The sequence below is a fragment of the Balaenoptera borealis genome (assembly GCF_965194805.1).
Source record: "Balaenoptera borealis genome assembly, chromosome: 14".
In the NCBI taxonomy this organism is placed as follows: Eukaryota; Metazoa; Chordata; class Mammalia; order Artiodactyla; family Balaenopteridae; genus Balaenoptera; species Balaenoptera borealis.
In genome coordinates, this window is record NC_138875.1 from 90,309,548 (window position 1) to 90,336,087 (window position 26,540).

Here is a 26,540-nt window from a genome sequence, read left to right on the forward strand (position 1 = left end):
GAATACTAAAATTAGAAGTAGTTGGATGTCTTCATTATTATAATCATTCATAATGGACCAAATGGGGTCTTGAATAGAATCCTCGGGATGGGAGGGGCTCAGGAAGATGGTCTCCCCACCACTTGATGGGGTCCACGCCAGTGTCACCTCACTGGGAGGGGAGGTGGCGAGGTCTCCTGTTTGTCCCACCCAGTGATTCACAACCCTCTGTATTTTATCTCTAAGTAGTCCAGATGCAATGGAAATCCATTTCTTTTGCTTTATTTATTTGAAATCAGTAAAAGCATGTATAAAGTCATCTTTTTATGTGATGACTTGCCTAAAGACTATTTCCAAGCAATTTAGACTATAAATGGAAAAATAATTTGACCTGGGAAAATCCATACAATCTACCCATTTGGCTGATTTATTAGGCCTTTATCTTTCCAGCGACATTGCTACTCAAAACATTCTCAGTCTCTTCTTAGTTTGTCTCTGAAGCTGGTAGATTTTTGAATAAGGACAGGCCTTCCTGAGGGTGAACGAGGTGACCATGGCTTAGCCCTTAATGAAGCATGATCGATTTTTTTCCAGGAAAGCATGTTTTGTTGTCTTCAACGCCACCCAGCTTCCTCACGACACCCACAGCAAACACCATGGTGAGCAGATGCATTTAATGTTGTCCCCACCTCCCCATCTTGGTGATGTCTTTTTGCTTGGACTATATGCCAGGGGAGTGGGAATCCCATTACACAGTCTGGTTCTGTCTTACTGGCAGTATAATGAATGTCTGGGAGGAAATAATAAATGGAGGGGAAGCCACTCTGGCACTAAATCTCAACGCTCGGAGTGACTAAGTGGGAGACCTGCTTCCTGTGTGGCCTGTAGCCTCAGGTGCCTACACGGAGTCAACGAGACTTCCCAGGGGCCCCCCCTACCCCCGACCCGAGACTGTTTTCTGGTGCACTTGGCACCATGAGCGGAGAACGAAGAGGAGCTGGCCTTGACACTTGGCTTCTCTCTGTGCCATTTTCTTCTGATGTTTGAGGAAAGGATCAATACGTTTAGAAAGTGTTCCCCTCTGGAATTAACTTGTGATCAATCAACTTCGCTTCCGTGGGAACTTTAATGTAATAGCGAGCGGACAGACTCTAGAACCATCTGTTTGGGTTCAAATCCCAGTTCTCTTATTTATTTCTGCGTAAGCCTCTCCACGCTTGGTATCATCTGTCACATGAGTGCGTATTTCATGAGGCTGCTGTAAGGATGAAATGTTAATAATATTTGTGAAGAAGTCACAAGAGTGCCTGGTATATAGTAGGTGCTATTACCATGATTACTATGGTGTGAGAAGCATGAGACCCAGAGGACACACTGAACTTCTGTAGAAATCTTGGCTTTAGTTCTTAAAGGAACTCATGTTGCTGATTTCTTTTAGGTGCCCATTGATGCCTACCATCCCATCATAACCAACTTGACAGAGGAGAGAAGAAACTTCCAGAGTCCTGGAATTGTTCTGAATTACCTTCAAAATATGTCCCTCAGCTTACCCAATAAATCCCTCTCAGAGGAAACAGCATTAAATCTCACCAAGGTAAAGCTATTTGATTTCTGTGCCGAGTGGGTCAGCATTGGCAAACTGCCAGACCATGGCCCACAGATGTGCCTTGTTTGACCTACACAGGGCTGAAAAAATCAGAAACTTTAATATAAAAGTCTGGATTTCAACCAGATGGCGTGGCCACTCCAGCCAGCTCTACACAGCTCAGTGGAGTCTCCTGCAGATGAGACTCGACTCTTCATCTTGTTTTCCCTGCGTCCGGCCAGCTTGGCCCCTCTCTCCATCCACCTGGCCCCTGTAGGCATTTGGGTTTGCAACTCCTGTTCTAAACTCTGCCACCTCCCTTGGCAACAGGTAGAAGGTGGAGTTGCCTCTTTGGCAGATTTAGCCGTGGGGCCATAGTGTGACCCCAACACTGTGACTTGTATCTCAGTGGGAATCCCCAAAGTTACGTAAAGCACTTAGGGAATGCACCACGTATGGCACTGGAACCAAGGTGTTTTCTCTTTTCATTCTCAAAATCTTTCTAGGTCAAGGTAGAGGAGGATGCTGGGCTCTTGGGGGCTTGAAAACTTCGATCTCAGCACAGGGCTCCTGGTTGATGTGCAGAAGAAGGGATGCTTGAGACCGTTTCATTTCAAAAGTGCAGCATAAGTGTTAAGAGCAGGATGTATAGGGTCTGACTGCTGGGTTGAATGTCTCTGCCGGTTACTTACAGTGCACGCTTGGTCACGTTATGTAACATCTCTCTGCCTCACTTTGCTCATCTGAGATATGGGGAGATAATAGTACTCACCTCACTGGGGACTAAAAGGGTTCCTATGTGCATAGTATGTGTCTGGCACTTGGCGAGTGCTTTTTAAGAGTTCTTAATTCTTACTGGTTTCCTTGCTGAAGACAGATCCAAAGAAGTACCTGAACGCATGTGTTCTGTAAACAAAGACATCCTGAAATGCAGGGTGGGTCCTGAACGCCATAGCGTTCCTGCCCAGGCGACAGAAGCAAGAGTTAGACGTCTCAGATTTCGTTCATTCATTCATAGAACATGCTAGGTTCTGAGGATCTGGGATGACCAAGAACCACTTCCTGCTTCCAAGAGGCTCAGGGCCGAGAGGATGAAGATGGACCATGGAGTCTGAAAAGTGCTGTGAGGGGATGTCCTGAGCTGCAGGAGCTCAGTGACACTGGAGTAAGGCAAGCCTGGGCTTGACCCCCAGCTCTATGTCCTTGGGCAACTTTTTAACTTCTTCAAGCCTCAGTTTCCCAGTCTGTGTTATGGGGATAATTTGATGACCCAAGTCTCTCTCCTAGAATGGTTTTGGCTGCAAATAAACACTAATATGACTATTTTAAAAACAATAGGGGCACCTAATTGCTTCACTCCAGGTTTGATTACTTCAGTCTTCATTCACAGCAGGGATTTGGGTAGCAGCAGGACAATTCTCTTGGCCTTCTGCTCTGTTTCCAAGGGGCTGGAACGGTTCCAAACACCACAGCTCACTAACAACCACCGGGAGGGAAAGCGAGGTCAGGGGGCTCCTCCTTCTTTATAGGGGAGGGAACTCTTTCCCGTGGTTCCCCCTGCAGAGATCCGTCACATGACTGCGCCTAGACCAATCACTAGCCAAGGGGAGCGGGCCTGGCTTGGTAGCTCAGCCAATCATATGGCGGTATGGGCGGGGCCAAGGCAGCACTCTGAGCACTTCCGGGCTCCCCACAGGAAGCACTTCCGGGCTCTGCACGTGAGCTCTGGGGGTGGGTGTGAGGATGCCCAGAGGGGTGAACGGGAGGGTCCGGCCCCTCCCTAGTCTTGAAGAGATGTCTACGTGGGAACATAGAATTCAATGCAGGTCTGCATGGGAAACAGTTTCTTTTGAAGCTTGGCGATTTCCTCTTTCCTTTCGACTCCCCTTTTCCCCTCCGATATACTGGACACTGTCAGAGGCCCAAACTCAAATGCATGCAGGGGCCAGACAAATAAAGTAAATGGATGATTGGGTCAGACAGACAATAGGGAGGAGTAGAGACTGTGGCTAACTGGAAGGTGCCCACCCACAGGGAGTGGCATCAAGTTGCTCAAGAGTCCCCTGATTTTAACCTTTAGGGTAACCGCTTCTGATTTTACAAGCAAAACTCCGTACCTGATTTTTTTTTTTTTTTTAAATTTTTTTAATTTATTTATTTATTTTTGGCTGTGCTGGGTCTTCGGTTCGTGCGAGGGCTTTCTCCAGTTGCGGCAAGTGGGGGCCACTCTTCATCGCGGTGCGGGGACCGCTCTTCATCGCGATGCGCGGGCCTTTCACTATCGCGGCCCCTCCCGTTGCGGGGCACAGGCTCCAGACGCGCAGGCTCAGTAGCCGTGGCTCACGGGCCCAGCCGCTCCACGGCATGTGGGATCTTCCCAGACCAGGGCTCGAACCCGTGTCCCCTGCATTAGCAGGCAGATTCTCAACCACTGCGCCACCAGGGAAGCCCCGTACCTGATTTTGAAATGGAAAATCATCCAATTAAAAAAAAAAAGTGGACAGCTAACTGAAATTTAAAAGCAAGTGTGTACAAACCAAATAAAAGACATTTATGAGGCAGATTCAGCCTGTGGGCCATCAGCTTGAGACCTCTGATGGGGGCCCGTGTTGAGATACCTGACTCTGGGTGTCCTGGAGAGGAATCCTGCAGATTTACCCCAAACTCCACCCATCTCTGATTGGATGAGACATAAAAATCTTTGGCATCCATACCCAATTTTCCATAATGCCCTGGCTTCTCACCACTAACAGTTAAACAGGAAAGTGACAAGAAGTCAATTCTTGTGCTGGGTAATAAGGAGGCCATTAGCCACACGTGGCTCTTGAGCACTTGAACTGTGATGGGTTCAAATCAAGATCTAAAACACACACTGGATCTCTGAAGTTTACTATAACAGAAGAATGTAAATTATCGAATTGATGATTTTTATATTGATTGCACATTGAAGTGATATTTTAGATATATTGGGCTAAGTCAAATATATTATTAAAAAGTAATTTCACCTGTTTCCTTTTCACTTTTTAAAATATGGCTATTAGAAAATTTAAAATAAAACTGTGGATTGCATTATATTCAGCTGAACTGCTCTAGATCAGGGCTCAGCAAACTATGGTCCTTGGGCCAAATCTAGCCCACTGCCTGTTTTTGTAAATAAAGTTTTATTGTAACACACTCATTTAGTTATGGATTGTCTGCCACTAATTTTGCACTACAGTGGCAGAACTGAGTGTTTGTGACAGAACTGTATGGCGTGTAAAGCCTAAAATTTTTACTAGGTGATCCTCTTAAAGAAAAGTGCTGACCCCTGCTCTAGATTATAAACTCTGCCCCCTAGGCCTCAAGCCCAACGAGGGCAGGGATCATGATTGGTTTTTTCGTATTTAATTTTTAAATTTCATCTTTAAATTTTAAGGCATTGCACTTTAGGGTCTTATAAGTATTTATCAAATAAAGATAAATAAAAGAGTGAGGAGTTTTGATGATGTGTTCTCTAAATATTTAGTGTCTAAAAGTGTGAGGAACAATGTGGCTTTTTGGAGAAGGCAGTTTGGTGGAAATATAGGAGGTTTAGATCAGGCTCTAAGTTTAATTCTGGTGTCTGTAGTAGGAGACGCACTGTTAAAAACCTACATGAGTAACGTAAATGAGTGAAACAGATTAGGTGTAAGGCAATAGGGAGTGGTGAGGACTGGGGTGAGCTGGAGAATGCACAGCTACCTAAGGGGTCAGCTGCTGTTCAGTTTTGGTCGATGGTGGCCATGTGGGACTATGGGATAAGAATTGTCCAAGCTTCTGCTTTTTTCACAAGAAGGAGGAAATTCACATAGTTTCATTTAAATCTCCCAATTTGAAGATATTACAAGCTACTTTCATTTTTTTAGAACAATAGTGAGCCAAACCCAACATAGTTTTAAGGTGATTTGTCCAAGGGACCCTGAGTAACTTCTGCTTATGGAGGGGTCATTTCCAATTAAACAAGTGGGTTTTTATGTCAGCTTGGCTTCTCATGCCAAGAAAAGCACACGGAGCAGGCCATGATTTGTTCATTCATTCATTTGTTTGTTCAACAGGCTTTTACCGAGGGCCGGTTATATCTTCCAGGTACTGTACTTAGGGCTGCTGCCGTTACTAAGCTGTGAACACACATCTAACATCTAAATGTTTGTCACTGACTAAAGGATTGTCACCAGGAGCAAATAAGACAACATCTATAACATCTATAAAAGGGCTGTGTACAGTATAACCAGACCCACTAATGGGAACTATTTTGGTTTACTACTGTGTATACGCAAAACCCAGCCCGTGGTTGACAGAGATGGGAAAATCAAAGGTCTTATCATTTTGAGGCTTCAGGATACATGCTAAGCAGTGTCATCTTGTCTTCCTTTAGACTTTCTTAAAGACCGTGGGAGAGGTTCTTTTTTTGCCCAGTTGGACTGCTGCATCAGAGGTAAGAGAAAAGAACATTTAGATCTTCAAAAGGGGCACCTTTTTGTCTTTCTGGAAGTGGCGTAAGTGTGGCCCAGTTCACATCTGTAAGAGAAATGATGCATCTCTGGGATATTAGAGCTAATTTTGACGGGATATACGACTGATTTGCAATGCTCTGTCTTCTCTATGGACCAGTTCTATAAGCATCAGTACCATGGTCCTGTTGTCAACACTGAACAGGAAAACAGTTGGATTTCTTCATGAGGAATGTATGCTTGTTTATCATCTTAAAAACATATTTTTTACCATCACATTGTTCTTGAATGATAATAAAACACATGTTTGATGTTTAAAGATCACTAGATTAAATGAAAAAAGTAGAACATGTGACAATATACACTTCATGATTGTAAGAGTAAATATCAAAGCAGCCTCTCCTTTCCTCTGTACGCTAAGGAATTAGGAGAATGGAATACTTTTTCTTTTCTTTTTGAAAATAACTTTCTTGGTTTTACTTACTTAAGAAATAAAACAAGTGAATACGTTGTGGAGAAGTTAGAAAATGCAGATCATAAAAATATATATAAAATAAAAATCACCTGAAATCCTCAGGCTGAGAGATAATGATTATTAACACTCTTGTATATATCCCTTCAAATCTAGTTTTCAATTCTCTTATATGCATATATAGTCTACACATATGCTATATATCTGAATTTATCTGTTTTTCTTTCATTATGGCAAGGACATTTCCCAATAATATTAAGTATCTTCTGCGATGCTCTATCAGTCAGGCTAGGCTAGGCTATGCTGCAGTAACAAATAGGCCCTACATCTCAGTGGCTCAGCGCAGTGGACATTTACTTCTCACTCATGCCAAGTCTGATGTGGGTCAGCTCTTCTCCACCCAGTGACCTGGGGATCCTGGCTCTGTCCCTTTTCTGATGCTGCTGTCTCAAAAATGTGACTTCCAGGTTGCCCGACAGGGGTGGAGAAGGGGGAGGAAGACTCCCAACTGCCTTGCCTGGAAGGGCTGGGACCACACCATTATTTAAAGTGCTCCCTCTCCTGAACTCCTGTAAAGTTTAAAACATATTTGCCAGTTTGGAGCAGAACGACATCACCTTCTCTCGTTATGAATGAGATGGCGCCAGGGTTTACATTTGATGAAATTTTTATTTGAACAGTTTCAAATGGAATGAGATCGGGCTTCACATTGGCAAAGGGAGAGAAAGGCGGTCATGAACTTAAGATTGATATAATCTTACCTAGAAACACATTCTATTTTAAAAGGCACAGCACTCCAGAGTTCACGATTTCCGGGGGGACGATGTGTGCAGGGCTGCTGCCTGGGAAACACCCAGAGGATGGCCAGTGGAGGACCTGAGCAGATGTATTTTCTGCATCATCTTAAATGAACTTTTGCTTAATGCTCTGCCACAAAATATGAATAATCATGAAACTATTCAGACTCAGGCAGGCTCTACTGTGCATTAAAGGGAAGGTATGAATCAGCCACTACCCAACAGATCTGCATGCCAGAAACACAGATTTTCATGTGCTTAACTGTGCTTGGCTGATTGAAATCAGGCCACAGGCCTGAAAGAAAATGTCTAAAATTGGCCTCAGTGTTCTATTTCCAGCTCGTTAGAGTCTCGTGGAGCGTGTGTTTTTGAGAGAACGCCGGGGACGCTTAGCAACAGACAGATGCTTTTTCAGAAAGGCGGGAAGGAGAGAAGGGGTGTGACGGCAGAGAGTCACACACTGCGCTCCCAGGGAGCTGAGACGCCCCTGCCCTGCTAGACGTGTGTCTGAGGACGAGGGATAATCAGGCTGATCCGAGCTGGCTGCAGAGATACGGGGCCACCAGGAGGGACCCCTGCCTTCTTGGGGATCCACTGGGATCATCTCTGCCCTGGGGACTCAGAGTGGAGAGGCCCTTGGAGGGGAAGGGACACCCCAGGCACGTCAGGGAGGCCAGGGGTGACTTGAGGTGCTGGCACCTCCGAAGCCTCCTCCCCTTCACAGAGACTAGGACACAAGTGCTGGTGTCTTCATCCTGGAGGGTATTTGGGAGCAGTGATCTCTCTCCTCGTGAAACAGGAGGGGTGGAGTTGGGGGGGCCGGTCAGAGACCTGTCAAGGTCCCCAGTGAGTTCAGAGTGGAGCGGGGACCAGGTCTGGTCACTCTGTGTCTGAGCGTGGAAGCCTTGGAGCTGATGGTCTGGGTGACTGGGGTCAACCTCAGCCGGTGTCCACATTCTGCGAGCTCGGCTGGGCTGGGTGACCTCAGTGGTCCCCTGCGCGCCTGTGAAACGGGGTAGCGGCGTGACTATCTCTCCCCTCGTCTGGTCATCGTGAGGGCAGAGCCTGGCCCACCATGTTGGTCAGCAGATGCTGGGCGTCGTCCTTTGCAGGAATGTTGACAGTGAGCATGAAGCTTGATCTTGTGCGTTTGTGCATTTGCTGCCTCCGTCGGGCGCACGTGCTGAGCGAGCTCCGTACTGACGTCTCCTTCCTTCGTGTCGTGCTGTTTGCAGGACAGTGCCGTGGTGCTGGGCTTGATAGACACCGTGGACACCGTCATGGGCCACATATCTTTCAACCTGCAGGCCAGCGAGCCCCAGGTTGCCATCACGGGCTCCTCATCCATGGCAGGTAGCTTGGCAGCGTGGGTGCGGGCGGGGACCGGCTGTGCGGCGGGAGGGGAGCGGGGTGCAGGGGCTGCCACCCGCCTGTTGAGTTCCGCTCCACTCCTGCGTCTTCTTGCGTGCGCCCAGGGACGCACAAACCTCTCGCACCGTCCCTGGAGATGCACCTCTCCGCTGTCCTAAACTACGCTGCCTGATGCACAATGATATGTTGGGGGAAGACGGAGTTAGGTCGCGGCAGCCGTGCTCAGCTGGGATGTGCACACAGGACCGAGGGAGCCTTTCATGCTGACTTGGGGGCCAGATTCGTCTCGGGTGACAGCTGTCTCGGTTCAGAACAGGAGGCGAGCAGCGGCAGCCCCCTGGAGTGTCCGTGGGGTAGCAGGTTTCCCGGGGCCAGCTGGAGGCTTTTCCAAGCCAACAGGCACGGGGTCCCCTACAGGCCGACATCGCAGCCCTTCTGTTTTCAGGGTCTGTGTCTAGGGAGCGTGGTACCCTAATACTTTACCACCAGAGCCACTCTCTGGAAAGTAAGCTTAATTCAGCCACTTGGGTTCATTTTGATGGGAGTTTGTCGGCCAAGACAGGTCCCTGCATGGGATGACGCGCTTGCCTCACTTAGGTTAGTGTCTCATTTTCCTGTGGCTCGTGGGGTCCCTGGCGTGGCGGAGGGGCCCCTCAGCACAGGGGTCTCCCTGCAGGACGGGACGCGGTCAGTACCCGAGGCATCGTGAGCTGAGGGGCTGCGCTGAGGGAGAGGGGTCGCCTCAGGCTGGGAGAACGCCCACCAGCGGTGGTAGATGGATGCGTCGGCCACATGGCCGCAGTTACTGCCCTGGACACTCTTATGTTTTAGGTTCTCGTTTCCTAAAGGTAATTACACTCCCCAGGAGAGCTCGTTCTGTTAAAAACAAAACAAAACAAAAGAAGGTGGGGTTTTACAGCCCAGTTTCCTGCCCTGGAGTTGACTGACTGCAGCTTCCTCTCTCTGGCTTGTTCTAGACTTTTCCGTGGCCAAAATGCTCCCCAAGACCATGAATTCCTCCCACTACCGCTTCCCGGCCCAGGGGCAGAACTACATCGAGATCCCCCATGAGGCTTTCCACAGCCAAGGTGAGCACAGCTGGGGGGGGGACCTGCACCCCAGGACCCTCGGGGAGGGACTCGGCCCTGTGAGCTGTCGGCGGGCAGAGGGGCTGCCCCCGGGCCTCCTCTGTGTGCCTGTGGGAACACAGTGTGTCATCAGACGCTCTTGAGGTGTTGGCACAGCGCCGACTCGACTCCAGGTCCGCTGCAGCCTGATGCACCGGGAGTGGGAGGGAGGGGCTGGGAATCTGCATTCCAGACGGGCTCACTAGGCGACTCAGCGGAATGTGAACTGATGTGGCCACCTCCCCTCCCCGCTGGGGGGCCTCTGTCTGCTCAGTGGCCCGGTGCCCTCCTCCTGGGTGGGTCCAAGTCCAGGCCTGTGATGAACCCGCCCCGAGGGGACCCCGATTACTCTCTCTGGCCCTGGAGCACCGTTGGGGGCCCGGGTGGCTCTGGCCATTTTTGCTGCCATGACTGTCCCGTCTGCCCCTTGAAAAGTGACTGTGCCTCTGTAGGCGTGTCCCTCCATCCCAGGGGCCTCGGGCGGTCTGGGGAATCGTGGATTCTCAGCTCCTGACAATCTGGCCGGAGGCCATGCACTTGCCGGGTTCTGCCTTCAGGACTGGGGGCCGAGCTGCGGGGTGTAGGGCCATGGTGTCCCATCCCCAGCACGGGGTCCTCACTCCCCAGCCCTTGGGAGCCAACCTCTGCTCCCTGTACCCTCTAGTTTGCCTGTGTGAAAGGTGCTCAGGGATGTCGGGGTGTCCTGCTCTCAGGGGACTGTCCCCCTGCACTCAGGGTGAACTACAGAAATTGGGGGGGGGGTCCAGGGACAATGCCGAGTTCAACCGACTGCATGTGGGATCTTTTGCCATCTCACACGGCTGCACGATCTGTTAGAAATCCTCAGTTTCTCAGAGTTGGCAGGACCGCAGCCTCATGGTCTGTACGTACGGAAGCTTCTCACACTTGGCGGTAGAGCTTATTCGTCACAAGCACCAACTCTGTGGATGGAACTCCTGGGCTCGAATCCTGGGTCAGCCACATACTTACTGGGCAAGTTACTGAACCTGCCCGGCCTCAGTTTCCTCATCTGTGATAGGGGACAGTCTTAGTACCTCCCTCAATATAGTGTGGTGAGAATTAAAAGAGCAAAGCTTATACCAGTACCTGGCACACGGTAAGTGTTATGTGAATTATTAAATACATCCCTGAAATTTTAACACACTCAACCAATATCCCGAAGAGCTCAGAGGTCAGCTTGCAGTTTGCTCCTCCCGGCCTCCTGTTAAGCTCATGCGGGGAGGTAACAGAATAGATGATTCTTGTTTCCAAGTTGGAATATCACAGAGAGGTGGGACCCAGCCGAAGGCGTGACAGACGTCTGGGTGACTGTAAATCCTGCCTCTCTCGAGCGCTGGCGTTGCTGCAAATACTCCAGATGCAGACAGCCACTGAGATGCGCTCACGGCTGCAGTGCCGTCGCCTGGCGCTGCCGTCCACAGCTCGACGGGGGCTCTGCCTTCAGAAGCTCCTGGTGTCTGGCTCTCCGGGAGCTGCAGCATCCGTGTGTCCAGAGCTGACCCCCGGGCAGCGTAGGGCGCGGTCGCCGCGGCTGGATTCACAGTTGAAGAGTGGAGGGGAGTCTCTACTCAAATTCTGTCCTTGTGGGCAGTTCTGCCCCTGAGCGTCCCTCCCCTCGCTCCCCGAGGAGCTGCCGGGTTCCTGGGTGTGAGGTCTGCACTGTGTGTTGCTGGGCGAGTGGGTTTGGCGGGGAGCTCTGTGTCTCTCCTGCTTGTCACCTGGGATGCTGACAGGTGTCTGGCCATCTGCTCTTTCCCCAGCCTGGACCACCGTCGTGGGCCTTCTCTACCACTCGGTGCACTATTACTTGAGCAGCATACAGCCGGCCAACACCAAGTGAGTCTCTGGGGGCCACACAGCATGGAGCGGGAAACGGGGTGCTTGTTTGCTGGGTGGCTGACGGCTGTGACACCTGCACCTCCCCACCATCACCAACACACGCAGTATTGTATCAGAGAACTGGTGACGCTGACTCCTGGTGCTTCACTGTTAGGGCAAAGGAGGAAGACGCAGGGACCCCTACACTGGGGGTTCAGCAAGCCCTGGGGTGTAGGCTGATAGTGCAGTGGTCAGGAGCATAGGCTGAGTGACCATATCGGTTCCACCTGGAACTGTGTGACCTTGGACAAGTCAAATGACCTCTCAGCCTCAGTTTCCACTTCTGTAGAATGGGAAGCCAGTAGCACATGCCTATGTCAGTCAAGACTGTGTTGGATATATCAGCTTAGGCAGAAGGTCAGGGAACTGAGGGCTCATGCGACTAAGAAGGGCAGGAGTCAGTCGGGTTCAGGCACGGCTGGATCCAGGGACCCAGAGGATGCTTCTTTGACCTGGTCTCTATGTCCCCTTCCTCTACTCTCCTCTGTGTCAGCTCATTTCCAGGCAGGCCCCTCCATAGAGGCATGGCTGGCTCCAGGTAGCTTCAGGCCCACGTGGGTTGGGGTCCTGAGATCTCAAGAAGGAAATCGAATCTCTTTCATCAATGAAAAGTCAGTTTCATTCAAAATCCAGAGAGGGCTGTGGTTGGCCCACTTGGGTCACATGCCCATCTGGGCCCCCAGCCTTGGTGGGAGAGGATTCTGCCCTCTCATTGGCCAGGTCTGCTCACATGACCCACTGGGGCTTGGGGGGGTGGGTCAGCCCTACTCCGACCACAGGGAGGGGCTGGTTCCCTTAGGAGAGGTGAGAGGTTAGGGCCGGGGCCCACTCCTCCCTTGCATGGGGTCCCTGGGAGGGGGCAGGGCGGCAGAGCCCAGGGCCGGTGCCGGGAAAGGGCCAACGAGGTATGAGCCCAAGGGACCCCTCTCTGCAGTTAGTGTTTGGAAGGTGAAGCCGGTTTTGTCAGGCACAGATCCGCCCCAGACAGGGGCTCCGTGGAGGGCAGCAGGCAGGGGCTGGTCCATCTCTGTTCCCGCACGTCTGGCGCAGTGCCGGCCCAGAGCAGGGGCTCCGTCCGAAAAGTTGCTGGAGAGAGAGCCGTGCATCTCAGAGGGAGCCGCACAGGGCCTCCACCCCTGGCCCCGAGGCCCCGCTGCCCTCCCACCCTGGGACAGAGCCTGGGAAAGCTGATGGTATGAGGATGGGCGTTCCTGCAAGTTCGCTGTCTCTGCTGATGGGAAGGCTTTGCAGGGGCGAGTTTTGGACACTGGCGCTGCTGCCGGGTATTTGGAGGCGTGTGTGATGGAAAAGCAGGCAGCTATTTTTACCGCCTACAGATAAACAAGAAATGATAAATACCTTCTAATGATGCAGATACCTGAGCCCTGGTATCATGTGTCTCTCAGGCTCCTCTCCTGCCTGATGTGAGGGACCAGCTCATTGTACAAAACCCTGGAGGAGGGCGTGGGAAGGGAGCAAACAGTCGTGGTTTAGCTGCAGACCTGGAAGAAAGCCCGGTTCTGGGCCTGGTTGCCTGGGGGAGCCTTATAACTACAGAAAAGGGACCTGGCACTCTGGGTGTGCTTTCCAGAATTCTTCAGGAAAGTCACAAAGGAAGATGCCACACACTTTCCTCGGAAAAACATGCCTTCTTGAATATTTGGGGGAGATTTCTCCAAACCTGAGATTATGAATGAATAGTGGACCCATCCTTGGCCCCAATTTATCAGTACTTATTTACAGCTCTCACTGCTGGAGGTTCCGACTGAAATGGACTTTTCAGTGAAATCCATGAACGTGTATTTCTGGGGATGGCCGAGCCCTGCCGCGGGCCGGGGTAGCGGCGTGGGGAGGACGGCGTCTGTACCACGTTCTCGGTACCCCTCGCCCTCAGGAAAGGGGAGAAAGGCAGGATCCAGGGTTGCAGACGGCAGCAGGCACTTTGAATTAATGTGACCGGAACCATCGCTCTATCTGGGTGTTGGCAAGCTTTTGCATAAAGGGCCAGGTGGTTAATATTTTCGGCTTTACCTGCCATAGTGTCTCTATTGCAGCAGAGCTGTGGGAAGGCAGCCCCAGACAATACATAAAGACATGGGGTGGTGTGTGCTGATAAAACTTTATTTATAAGACTAGGCAGTGCCTGTGGTTTGCACAGCCCTGGTGGACAGTTACATCAGTGCTGGCAGCAGCGCACGGGGCTGGGGCTGACTTTGAGCTGCCGTGGAGAGTCGAAGTGTGTGCTTGAAGCTTGGCCGCTGGGTGTGGTTCCCTCCGTCCTAAGGGCTCCAGCCTTCCCTTCCCTCCACCGTCCTCACTGCCCAGGGGTACGCAGCAGGACTCCTGGGAGCCTCAGGACCCGGGGCGCCGTGATCAACTCTTATACCCCCTGCAAATCGTGGGCTTGGAGACCCGCACAGGCAGAGAATCCCCCTCCTCCCAGCCCTCTACCCATTGGCGTTAACACCATCGACCTCTGAACTCTGTCAGCAGAGACTTTAAGTGCTCATTTTCCTGAAGTCAAAAACAGAATGATTTTGCAATGATGATGGTGTATTTCTCAGGTATTGAACCTTTAGCTCTAAAGCCAACACTTGATGCAAAGATGTCTTACTGTCAACATGAACCTCAACAAAGAAAATCACCCCTGAAGCTCTGCAAGTGTGGTCCCTGTGGTGCTTGCGCCTGTAGCACAAGGCAGCGCGGAGGTGACACTTACCAGTTGGGCTGTGGTTCGCTCTTGGATGTGGGAGCCAGGCTCCCGGCTTTCTTCTCGCAGCTGGCTGCCCTCACCAGCTGGTGGTCTCTTTGCTCGCGTGCTCCTTTCTAAGAGGGAGGACGGCCGTCCCACTTTCTGAGGGTCTCCGTGAGCACTGAGTTAATGGTTTAAGTAAAGCCCTGGAACATGGTATGGAAGCACTTCCCTTATCGCTTCATGAGGCGTTGGATGTTCTCCCGCTCTCCGCCTCTAAGACGATTATCAAATTCCACGCAGGATTAGAAGCGAGTTCGCGCAGTGCAGTCGCGCTGTTAGCGACACACCGTTCTAGTGTCCGCACTCGTCCGCACAGCTGACTTCATTCTGTTTTAGTTGTGTGCGTCGTCATCTTCACACATTTGTGGTTTTTTGTGCAATCGGAAGGTTCCAGTGGAATCATAATGTCCTTTAAAGCCCCCGGGGAGTGGAGTCAGCATGTGAGTTTAAAGCACGAGGAGAGGGCTTCCCTGGTGGCGCAGTGGTTGAGGATCTGCCTGCCAGTGCAGGGGACACGGGTTCGAGCCCTGGTCTGGGAAGATCCCACATGCCGCGGAGCAACTAGGCCCGTGAGCCACAACTATTGAGCCTGCGCGTCTGGAGCCTGTGCTCCGCAACAAGAGAGGCTGCGATAGTGAGAGGCCCGTGCACCGCGATGAAGAGTGGCCCCCACTTGCCGCAACTAGAGGAAGCCCTCGCACAGAACGAAGACCCAACACAGCCATAAATAAATAACCCAACACAGCCATAAATAAATAAATTAATAAATTAAAAAAAATATATATATATAGAAGCACGAGGAAGGGGTCAGGGCAGGATGGGCTCTCCATCCCCCCCGCCCTGGGTAGGCCACTCAGGGCCCATGTGCTGGCCGCCCAAGGCAACGCCTGACCATCCACAGGTCCTGCGCGGGGGCTTTGCTGGCCTCTGCAGGCGCCTGCACACGGGGGCTCCTCTGTGGCCCCTGGCCCCTGGCCCCGTAGTGATAAGGAGAGTTCTGTTCTTGCTGATTCTCACCTGCCAGGCCAGCAGCTGGGGCTGCCGTTTCCTTCCAGAGAGCCGTCCACGCTGAGCAGGGAGCGGAGTCACCTGCTTCTCCGCCGCAGACAGACCCGGGACCCAGAGGGTGCGGCACTCCACGGGGCGGCGGCGGCAGGGCTGGGGCTCGTGCCTCTGGGTTTCAGCGTCTCAGCGACGGACTCACCCGGGCTTCAGAAGGACACGTTCTGTGGGGGTTGACTTGGCTTAAATGTCTGCACTTCTGCTTTGTAGAGTAACGCCGAGCAATCCAGGCAGAAGGATGGCAGGGTCACGGTCGCCACGTGGCAGCCCTCGGGGTGGCCATCGATCGGGCAAACCTCCTCGGGGCAGACACCAGCGGGTGAAGGGCTGTGAGGGCCCGGGGTTATTCCCCGTCACCCCTCAGGGTACCCGCTACTCAGCTCGTGAGAAGGTCCCCAGGAGCGGAGACAGTGTGAGCGCCAGTTCAGCCGACAGGTCACGCTCGGTGTCACCGACGTCGGGACAGGCTGACGTCCTGCGTCCCCTGATGCGAAGCAGTGGGAAGGGTCCTCCTGCCCCAGACGCTCGGTCCGACGCTCCCCACGAGGAAAATCAAGGGACATTTTGCAGCACTTTGTCTGGACTGTGAAACATGCATGCAGTAAAAGCAGTAACAAGAGCGGGGACTGTTCCGGATCAGAGGGGACTGAGGGGATACGGTGACTAAATGGATGCCGTCCTTTCCTTGACGGGAAAGAAGCTGCACTCGGAAGGACACCGTGGGGACACTGGGGACATTGGACGGTGGACCAGACACCAGATGATGATGGAAGCCGTGTTAGATTTCTGATCGTGATGATGGGATGGTGATTATGTAGAAGGCAGTCTTTATTTTTAGAGCGTCCCTGTTAAAGAATTTAGAGGTGGAGTGTCATGATGTACTTTGTGATGGTTCAGCAAAAAGGCATGTGTGTGTGTGTGTGTGTGTGTGTGTGTGTGTGTGTGTGTGTGTCTAGAGTGTGAGATGCCAGATAAAGCAAATGTGGCAGAATGGTAGGAGCTGGGAATCTAGGTGCACAGTTTCTAGCAAATTTTCTGTGGGCGTGACTCTTTTGCAATGCGAAGTTTGGAGAGGAGGGTCCCGGTTTAGGCAGAAGTTCTGGTTCTTGCCGTTCTCTCTTGAGAGACCCCGCTGAGCTACTTCTGGACACGGAGAACTCGGCCACTGAGCCACCTGAGTACCGCGGAGCTCACGTCCACCGTCCTGGTGGGCGCTTTCCTCTTTGGTTGTCTGTTGGCCAGAGGCCTCACGTCCACTCGAGAATTCTCCTGAGTCTCTCCAGTGTTCTCTCCCCTGTCACCCTGGGCAGCATCTTTCATGAGGTTCAAGTTTCCTCTGCTTGGTGTTTTCAGTGTCTCATTGCTGCTGCCCTGATGGTCAGCGAGAACACAGCTCTGACGGGTGGATGAGGTTAGACCCCGGAGTGACCAGGGCACCATGTTTGAGTGGGGACTCGTTAGAAAAGTAGTCCATTTACTAGGGAATATTTCCAGTTAAAATTTTTCTTTTTAATTTCCCTATACAACTTGGCTTAACTGTGGGCCCCTTTTACTCGGAGGGGTCTCTTCCTGAGGCCCCTTTTCTTATCCCATGTGTGCTAACTTCTCTTGCTTGAGGACCAGAGCTCATCTCGCCACGCGCTTGGGTGTTTTGCTTGAAGATTTCAGAGTTCCCAGATCTGCCCCTGAGATCCTGGAATCTTCCATCCTCTCTTGGCTTAATTGAAGGCAGAGATGACCAGCAGAGGGGTCGTGGCTCAAATGTGCCGAAATAGGTGAGGCTGCAGGGCTGGACTTTGGGCTGTGTCAGTCGGGTCCCCCATAGGGGCCAAATGGGTAATTTGGGGGAAGTTAAATGGAGGGGCCGTTCGCAAGGCCATGGTCGGGGTGGGCTCCCCACTAAAAAGGATAGAGTACAGTAACAGGAAAGTTCTTGGAACAAGGAGACAGGGCGTACTGCTACGGCCCTGGGCTGAAGGCGGCAGGAGAACACAGTTCCCTGTGCAAAGAGGGAGGGGTGTGTGTGGGGACCAGACGGGTACCGGGCCCTTCGGTGGGCTGGGGCCAACTTGGGGTGACGCCACGGGAACAGCCCTGTGTGGGCCTTACTCTCCTCTCTGACGCCTCTGATTTCCTACCGGTGCTCCCGTTGGCTGAACGCGCCCAAAGCAGAGGGCATGGGGCCTGGATGAGGCAGCGCGGCACAGGGGTCTGTGCAGAGGAGGGAACAGGGCGTAACACTGCGGCCCCCGCCCCCTGGCTGCCTCCTTTGCCCCGTTCCCTCCTTGCATCTAGAATGAGCTGGTTTTCCCAACCAGAAAAGACCCCCAAGCCCTGGTGTGATCAGCTCCAAAGTGACAGATAATCCAGCCTCCAAGCGTTACTGCTCCCTAGATTAGAGATTAAAAACAAAAAAAATCAAACCTGGATCAGATTTATGAAACCAAAGCGAAACTCTTATTACAGTTGGAGGTACCAGAGAGATTAAATGAAGTGGTAAAAAAAAAAAACAACAATCCTCTTTTTATTATGAAAAATTTTGAACATCTGTAAAAACAGAGAGACGGTCATCACCGGGTTATGACCAGGACAACCCACGGCCGTTTGGGCTTCCTCTGTACACCCGGCCTCACCAGTTATTTGGAAGCAGTCTCTGACATCACGTAGTTTCATCTGTAAATATTTAGTCTCTATTTTTAAAAGATAAAGACTCTTTAAAAACTACAGAGTAAACTCCCGCCATTATCACATCTGAAAAGTAAACAGTAATTTCTTAGTTCTTCTGGTGTCTCGTCGTTGTCGACTTGGGTGGGTCGTGTGGAAGCGGTGGGTTCCTCCTGGCCCGGTGACCCTGGACCCCCACCGGGGCCTCTCCGCAGGGCGAACCCAGCCAGAAGGAAGGGCCTCACTGGCTGCATGAGAAGTGAGTCACTGGAGAGCATCGGTGTAAACCCGTCCATATTGGGAAATTGCATTTTTCCAGATTAAAAATGCTCCTGAGGACGCAGTGTAGACCGTCAGCCTTACCGTGATTTGGTGAGTCTGGTATCAATTCCTGCCCTCAAAGGCGCCGTTTCCCAGACTACATCTGGCTGAATCCATGTGTTCCCGGGGTGGAATCCAGGAATCCACTCTGGATTTGCATTCTGTCTGTTGAGAGAAGGTTCTCCATGTGTTTTACATTTTTCCCATATGTTTTTCTTAAGTCGTCATTGTCTGCCTGTGAGAAGATTCATTCATTCAACACATGTTAATTGAAAATGTACCGTGTGTCAGGCATGGTTCTGGGAGCTGGGAGAGCAATGAACAGAATGGGTAAGAACGTGGCCCTGGTGGAGCTGACCTCCCGGCGGGAGAAGACAGCTGACTGGATGAAATATTAGAAAACGTACACGGAGGGGGAAAGAGGGGTGTGTGACAAATGATGCTGTATTTTTAGGGTGTCATGCTCATGGTTGTGATTTTATTGTTGGCTAATATTGGAGTCCTAATTTTTGCTAGAAAAATGACTTCTAGCTTGTTTGCTGGAATTTCATACGTGCTGAGCGCACGGAGTTCTGCGGAGGGAAGCATGGATTGCAAGGCGCTGGCAAGGGTGAGTGCAAAGCGTCTCAGCTCCCCGGAATCGCGGCCAGAGAGGCCGTCCACCTGGGCGGCCCCCTCGTTCTGCGAGCGAGCTGGCCTCTGTGTCACCGGGGACCACATCTTTCTGTCTTTGGGTCTGATTTGGTCCCTGGTGACATCAAGCCAGTCTTAGGTTTCCACGGCAGTGGCTGAACCCCATGCATTTTCAGTGGGGGTGATATCACCTCTGTGGGGTGAAGACTGGTTTTGGGGGCAAGGAGTCTGAGCTATTACAGTGGTTGTGACTCTGCAGAGTTGTGTAGAGCATGTTTTATGTACGTAGGCAGATTTACTGTATCTCTGTGGCACTAAAATCTCACAGGATGGGCGGGGTGTTGATGGGGTGATGGCAGGGTGTTAGTGAAAAAGTGTCTAATAAGACTCTTGAGGGGGTGATGATGAAGACAGTGGTTGAGAAACACTGAACTAGCGTGCTGCTTTCTTTTCAGTGTCTTTTGGGTTTTTTTTAATGTGTGTGACTTATTCTACGTGTGTCTTCTCGTTCTGGGCTTGCACCAGTGACATTTTCCCAGAGAAGGACAATCAGACAGAAAATCAGCCGTGTTCTCTGAGCTTCCAGCAGCCCCTCAAGATTCCAACCTCGGTGATATTCAGACACGAGGAATCCATGCCTCTGTTTTGCTACAGACCCGGGTCCTTGGTGACCTTCTGTTGGAAAGACCCACTTGCAGGGTCTTTCCATGAAGGCAGGGCTGGGGTTTTAAACCTTTACAGTGATATTTTTTTAAACATCTCATATTGACAGTTCCAGAAACAGTTCTGTGTGCCGCTGGGGACCGGCTCTCTTTTAGGGACACGTGTAAGGGGCCTGTGTGCAGAGCCGGGTGTGGTGTGTGAAGGGGGCCGGTTGCAGGAGCCGCATGGGTCCCACGGGCTCCACTCCAGGTCAGCAGCGTTGAGGCTAGTTAGTAGGCACAACTAGTTGAGGGAGGAGGGAGAGGATGGTGCACCCAGCTCCCAGGGCTCGGTTCAATGTTATGACGATAGTCCTGCGGACATAAACGCACATGGGGGCAGAATCCCCAGTCGGGCTTTGGAGAGCGAAGAGGAGACACGCAAAGTCCAGATTGGGCAAGAGACCAGCAGGCGAATGGGCGGCCCGAGCGGGGGCCGAGGGACTCCACGCCGCAAGCATCCCAGCGTAGCTGTCTGAAATTCAGATTTAGGCAACAGACATTTGCCGATTACCTACCACACGCCAGGCTGGGCGAGGGCTCGAGCAGACACCGAGAACACAACATTCAGATCGGTGTGCATTCTGGGAGTCGTTCAAGCACCACACGTGGCAGGCCCTGAACGTGAACACCTTCTAAGATCTTGCACCCCAGGTTCCTTGCTTGCCTCGCCCTAGTCCTGGCCCTGAATATCATTTCAGCCTCACAACTCCATGAGACAAGTACTGTGTATATCAGTCAGGATTCTTTTGATTGGGTTGTAAGTGACAGAAACCCCAGTGTAAGCTGTTTTTTTAAAAAATTTATTTATTTTATTATTTTATTTTATTTATTTATTGTTTCTGGCTGTGCTGGGTCTCCGTCACTGCGTGCGGGCTTCCTCTTCGTTGTGGTGCGTGGGCTTCTCATTGCGGTGGCTTCTCTTGTTGTGGAGCATGGGCTCTAGACGTGCAGGCTTCAGTAGTTGTGGCATGTGGGCTCAGTAGTTGTGGCTCATGGGCTATAGAGCGCAGGCTCAGTAGTTGTGGCGCACGGGCTTAGTTGCTCCGCGGCATGTGGGATCTTCCTGGACCAGGGCTCAAACCCATGTCCCCTGCATTGGCAGGCGGATTCTTAACCACTGCACCACCAGGGAAGCCCCGTAAACTGTTTTAAGCAAAATAGGAGTTTGTTGGATCACCTAAGCTGAAAGGTGCACGGGCAGCTGGCTTCAGGAGCAGCTCGATCCAGCATCCAGTCGATGTCACTCAGCTCCACCTCTCAGCTCTTCCAGGGGGTGGATCCCCTTCCCAGTCAGTCTCTCTGCTCATGATTGTAAGCCACTTCTGGGACCTCATGCTTCAGGGCTGATGTCTAGCAGAGAGAAGTGAGAATCTCTGACCCAGCATTTCCTTCTGAATCTTGTTACTTCTCCTCGGATCTTCTTGGACCATGTGCTCACGTCTGAACAGTCAGCATGGTCTGAGGAATGCAGTGCACTGCTGCATTCAGGTCAGGATAGCAGGCTTTACTCTTAGTCAAGGATGGAGTTCCCTCCAAAACACGTGGGCTGCAAGTGGGGAAGGGATGATCGCCTGGAGGGAAGCTGAGGTGCCTTTATCAGGAGAAGGGTGAAGGGCTACTGGGTGACGACAACAGGCATCTATCACACTACTATTTACCACACCGGTTTATAGTTAGGGCAAATAGAGTTCCAATAGGTATGTCACTTGTCCAAGGTCAAGTAAATGGATGGCTGAGATTCAGGCTCATTGTTTTGACCTTTCTGTTCTTCCCCACATTCTGGGCCATCCCCCCTTCTTCTACTAGATTATAGGCTCTGTGAGGTCAAAGGCTCCATCTCACCTTTTGGTACCAGCATCAAGCCCTAAAGAGAGCAGCTCTTTGATAGAAATCAAAGCCCCATCCCAAAAAGATTTCAAAACATCTCAGACTTAACATTAAATTTTAAACCCAAGGTTTTTTTCTTTTTTTGTGTGTTTTGTAATGATTTTTCATTTCTTTCCAAGGATTGCTGAGGCAGCAAACTACAAAAACTGCTTGCTGTCTGTGACCAGCTATCTGATTTCCCTGGAGGTCATCCCGACGCCGAAGCTCTCCCAGAACTTATCGGGCTCCCCGCTCATCACTGTTCATCTCAGGCACCATTTGGTGAGTTCGAGTGAATTTGTCCTCATTTCTGTTCTTTGATTTCGTTTTGCAGCAAGGAATATTCGTATGTACGATTGTATAAAGAATCTTAGATGGATTGGTGCTGGCCAGGATTAGCATTTCCCTCTTTCTAGCGTTCGTTTTCTTGGGATTATCTTTGAACAGCAGTGGAAAATCCCCCAGATGGCACTGGGGTTGGGCACTCAGTATTGACTTTGGGTAAAAAGGCTTCTAAGAACAGATGTCACTTTCATAGGTGTGTGCGCCACAATCATGGGTATTTCTGATTTACAATAAATGTCATTTTTGGAGGAGGGGGATATACTGACTGGTTCTCCCTTATCTTGATAATAGCCATTAGTAAGTTGGAGAGCTTGGTTCTCTCTGGGAAACACAGTTTAGTGTTTCGAAGAGACTTTTTTATGCTTTCGGTTTTGAGTGATGAACTGTTTGTTTTGCCCCATTGTAACCATAATTCTCTCTGCCTTCACTTTATCTTTGTCAGTGATAAGAACGACAAATGTACTGGGGACACAGGTGTGCACCTGTCCTTTAAAAAGTACGATTTTCCCTGTGTCAGGATCGTGTGCTGTGATACAGTGTTGATTCGACACCTGAAGGTGTGGTTTTTCAAGGAATTTATTTTAAAAAATGCAATGTATATATATATATAAAATTTAGTTTATTGAAGTATAGTTGATTTACAATGTTTTGTTAATTTCTGCTGTGATTCAGCTATACCTATAAATATATATATATATATATACACACACACATTCTTTTTCATATTCTTTTCCATGATGGTTTATCATGGGCTATTGACTGTAGTTCCCTGTGCTATACGGTAGGACCTTGTTTATCCATTCTATATGTACAATAATAAGACCTAAATATATTTTTGATTGCTTGAAGTCATACAAAGACGTTTCCCGCCAGGATTTTCTATTTTGTTCCATTTTATACTGTTCCATCCCATTCCACCAACATTACCTGAAACCCTACTATGTGCCAGCCTCTGGGGCCGTCCACGTGTGTTTTCATCCCCTCCTCCATGAGACGGCCATCGAGGGAAGCCAGTGAGTCAGGACACAGTCGCTGTCACTGCAGCTCCCGTCTCACCCTGCCCCCCGGCCCTCATTCCCCACGAAGGTCAGGCCCCTTCTTGGTTCCCTCAGAACCCAGCTCTGCCCGGCTGTCCACACTTTCTGGCCAGTGTTCGTCTGTATTTGTGCTTTCCCAGGCTGATGGCACCACCCGACAGCCGTTGCTCCGTTCTCTCTTTCATCCTGACCATCTCGCTGGTTTCTCACGTCCCTCTCATCATTCCCTCCTTCCTCAGGGAAGGACGTTTTCCTTCTCTTCTTCAGGAACCTTCCCTCCCTTCCTCCGCCCCCACTCTCTGCCTGCTCCATCCCTCTCTCTCACGCCCTTTCCATCCACAGGCAAACTGTCCTGACCTGAGAATGCCCCTCTCACCCTACCTACCTCTCTCTCTCTCTTTTTGAAGATCACAAAACATTAAAACATTTTAAATTGTGGTAAAATACACATAACATAAAATTGACCTTCTGAACCATTTTCAATCTTGCAGTTCAGTGATGTTAAGTATGTTTCACACTGTTGTGCAGCCGTCAGCACCTTCCATCTCCAAGACTCTCCTGATCTTGAAAAACTGAAACTCTGTCCCCATTAAACACGAACTCCCCCTCCCCGTCCTCAGCCCCCGGCACCCACCCTTCTCCCTTCTGTCTCTGTGACTTTGGCTACTCTGGGGAGTAAATAGAGTGACCCACCCTTCTCCCTTCTGTCTCTGTGACTTTGGCTACTCTGGGGAGTAAATAGAGTGATAGAGGATTTGTCCTTTTGTGTCTGGTTTATTTCACTGAGCATCAAGTCCTCAAGGTTCATCCGTGTTGTAGCAAATGTCAGAATGTCCTCCTTTTTTTTTTTTTGGCAGTGCCATGAGGCATGTGGGATCTTAGTTCCCCGACTAGGGATTGAACCTGCGTACCCTGCAGAGGAAACACAGAGTCTTAACCACTGGACTGCCTGGGAAGTCCCAGAATGTCCTCCTTTTTAAGGCTGAATCATATTCTATGGTGAGGATGGACTACATACACTTTGTTTATCCATGCATCCGTCAATGGACACTTGGGTTGCACCCACCTTTAGGCTATTGTGAATAATGCTGCCGTGAATGTGGGTGTGCAAGCATCTCTCCAAGACTCTGCTTTTGGTCCTTTTAGGTGTGTACATGCAGAAGTGGCATCGGTGGTTCCCAAGTTCCAGAGATCTTATGTGACATCCACCTTCCCTTCCCTTCTTCAAACTATTTAAAGTCGATTTTTACTATGGTTTCCAAGTTCCAGAGATCTTATGTGACATCCACCTTCCCTTCCCTTCTTCAAACTATTTAAAGTTGATTTTTACTATCTCCACTTTCCATACACATTTTCGAGCTGCAAAAATGGTCTCACACGCCTCCAGAGACCCCTGCTCACCTGGGCTCCGTCGAGGCCCGTGCCCCGCCGCAGCCCCTGACGCCCCAGCCCCGGGCTTGCGGTCCGCGCCCTGCAGGTGCCGCCCTTTCCCTGGTGTCAGCTCCACCTCTGCTGCACCCCCTGCTCTTAACTCCCTAACACAGCTGTTCCTTCAGCCCCTCTGCATGAACGTTTACTTCTCTGAATTCATGGGCATGCCGTGATTTCAGCCATCACCTCCGAGCAGATGTTCCCTATGACACAAAACCCACCTCTTCCCTCGGCCTTGCTCCTGTTTCCGGGCAGGTTTCTCGGCTCCAGGTGTGCAGGTGGGCACGTTACCCCCGAGCCTGCACGTCCTCTGTGTCTGTCCTCTGTCACCACGTGGCCTTCTCTCCGCTCTGAGCCTGGCACCCTGGCGCCCTCCTGGGTCCGGGTCCCTGCGCAGGACCAGCTGTGACCCTATTTTCAGAGCCTCCGTCGCACCTGCTCTGCCCCGCCGTGCCTCCCCTGGTTCTGCCTGAGCTAGAAGCTTCCTGACTGTTCTCCCTGCTTCATTCTCCCCGAGTTCCAGGCTTATCTTCCAGAAACACATGCCAGGTGGTCTTACTCACCTATTTAAAATCTTTTGGTGACTAAGGTTTCCCTGAAGACACATTTCAACTCCGGGCCTCACGGTCGGTCTCTAGCGGACCTTTCCAGTCTGACTTTCTGCTTGAACGTCTGTCTGGAGGAATGGAAATGCTCGCTCTCCCGTGAAGTCCAGGCCTGGTGGGCCTCCACCCTCGCATGTGCCCCTCCCTGTGTCTGGAGGGCCTTCTTCCCACATCTCTGGGGTCATTCCCACCTCCTCCATGAAGCCCTCTCTGATGTCCCCAGGGAAGGACCACGTTTCCCTCCAGGCCGTCTTTGCACTGCATCAGTACCACCTCCGTATGTTATTATTTATGCAAATCGACCATCTCTTAAACCAGCCCGTGCGTTTCTGGAGAGGCTGCCCTGGGCCCTGTTTGGAATCACTGATTCCTTCCTCGCGATGCCTGGCGTCGAGCTTTGGCTCCCAGCAGCGGCTCCGTAAGTGGTTGTTGAGGGAACGCCGAGCTCAGAGCCGGCAGCGCCACAGCAGTGGCCTCGTCAGGAGCTGTGTTGTTACTTGCGTGTATCTGTGCGGCTCCTCTTCCCATGGAGAGATGCCCGTCCCCGGGGCGGAGGCTCTTTCTTCCCCTGCCGCCACTGCGAGGACGCAGCCAACTCGGCAAGAATGAGCTCGGCGGGCTCAGCTCGGCGGGCCCAGAGGCTCAGTGTTGGAAATTTGGTCCTGGCGTGAAGCAGCGGCATTTTTAGTGCTTCCAGTGTTGGGGGTTTTATAATGTGGCATCTGTAACCCAGGTGTATAAAAGCAGAGAAGCCTTGCTCTGAACGACTCTGGAAGCGGTGTGTGTCCGAGGCTGACGTGGCCCTAGGGAAGCGGCTGTGAGTCACGGTGGGCGCTGGCGACCAGGCTGTGCTGGGGCTGTGGGTTGTATGGGGGAGCGGGGGGCTTGGGCACCAGGGCCTGCAGCTGAGGCGCGAGGCTGAGCGGGCAGGGGAGGGAGGGGCGGATGGCCTGAAGGCGGGGCTTCCCGGTGTGCAGACCCTCAGAGAGTTCACGGGGCCGGGATGTGTCCGTGCGTGCACACACACACACACCCAGGGCATACGCTGACACACAAACACACGCACACATGCAGACCTAGCACACACACAGACACGCACCCGGGACACGCATAGACCCGACACACACACACACACACATACACACACACCCAGGACACACATAGACCTGACACACACACACACATACACACATGCACCCAGGACATACGCTGACACACAAATACACGCACACATGCAGACCTAGCACACACACAGACACGCACCCGGGACACGCATAGACCCGACACACACACACACACACATACACACACACCCAGGACACACATAGACCTGACACACACACACACACACACACACACACACACACCCAGGACATACGCTGACACACAAATACACGCACACATGCAGACCTAGCACA

The 26,540-nt window shown here is 51.3% G+C and overlaps 1 protein-coding gene across 3 annotated transcripts in view; it reads left to right on the forward strand.

Annotated features, from left to right (window-relative positions):
- ADGRD1 (adhesion G protein-coupled receptor D1) overlaps positions 1-26,540 on the forward strand; it is a 154,506-nt gene that overhangs the window by 34,111 nt on the left and 93,855 nt on the right. For all 3 annotated transcript variants that reach the window (XM_082353228.1, XM_082353230.1, XM_082353229.1), the window contains 7 exons: positions 574-638; positions 1,418-1,573; positions 5,958-6,017; positions 8,538-8,655; positions 9,651-9,761; positions 11,582-11,657; positions 21,845-21,986. In XM_082353228.1, the coding sequence (XP_082209354.1) occupies positions 574-638; positions 1,418-1,573; positions 5,958-6,017; positions 8,538-8,655; positions 9,651-9,761; positions 11,582-11,657; positions 21,845-21,986 (728 nt within the window). The remainder of the gene's footprint in view (positions 1-573; positions 639-1,417; positions 1,574-5,957; positions 6,018-8,537; positions 8,656-9,650; positions 9,762-11,581; positions 11,658-21,844; positions 21,987-26,540) is intronic.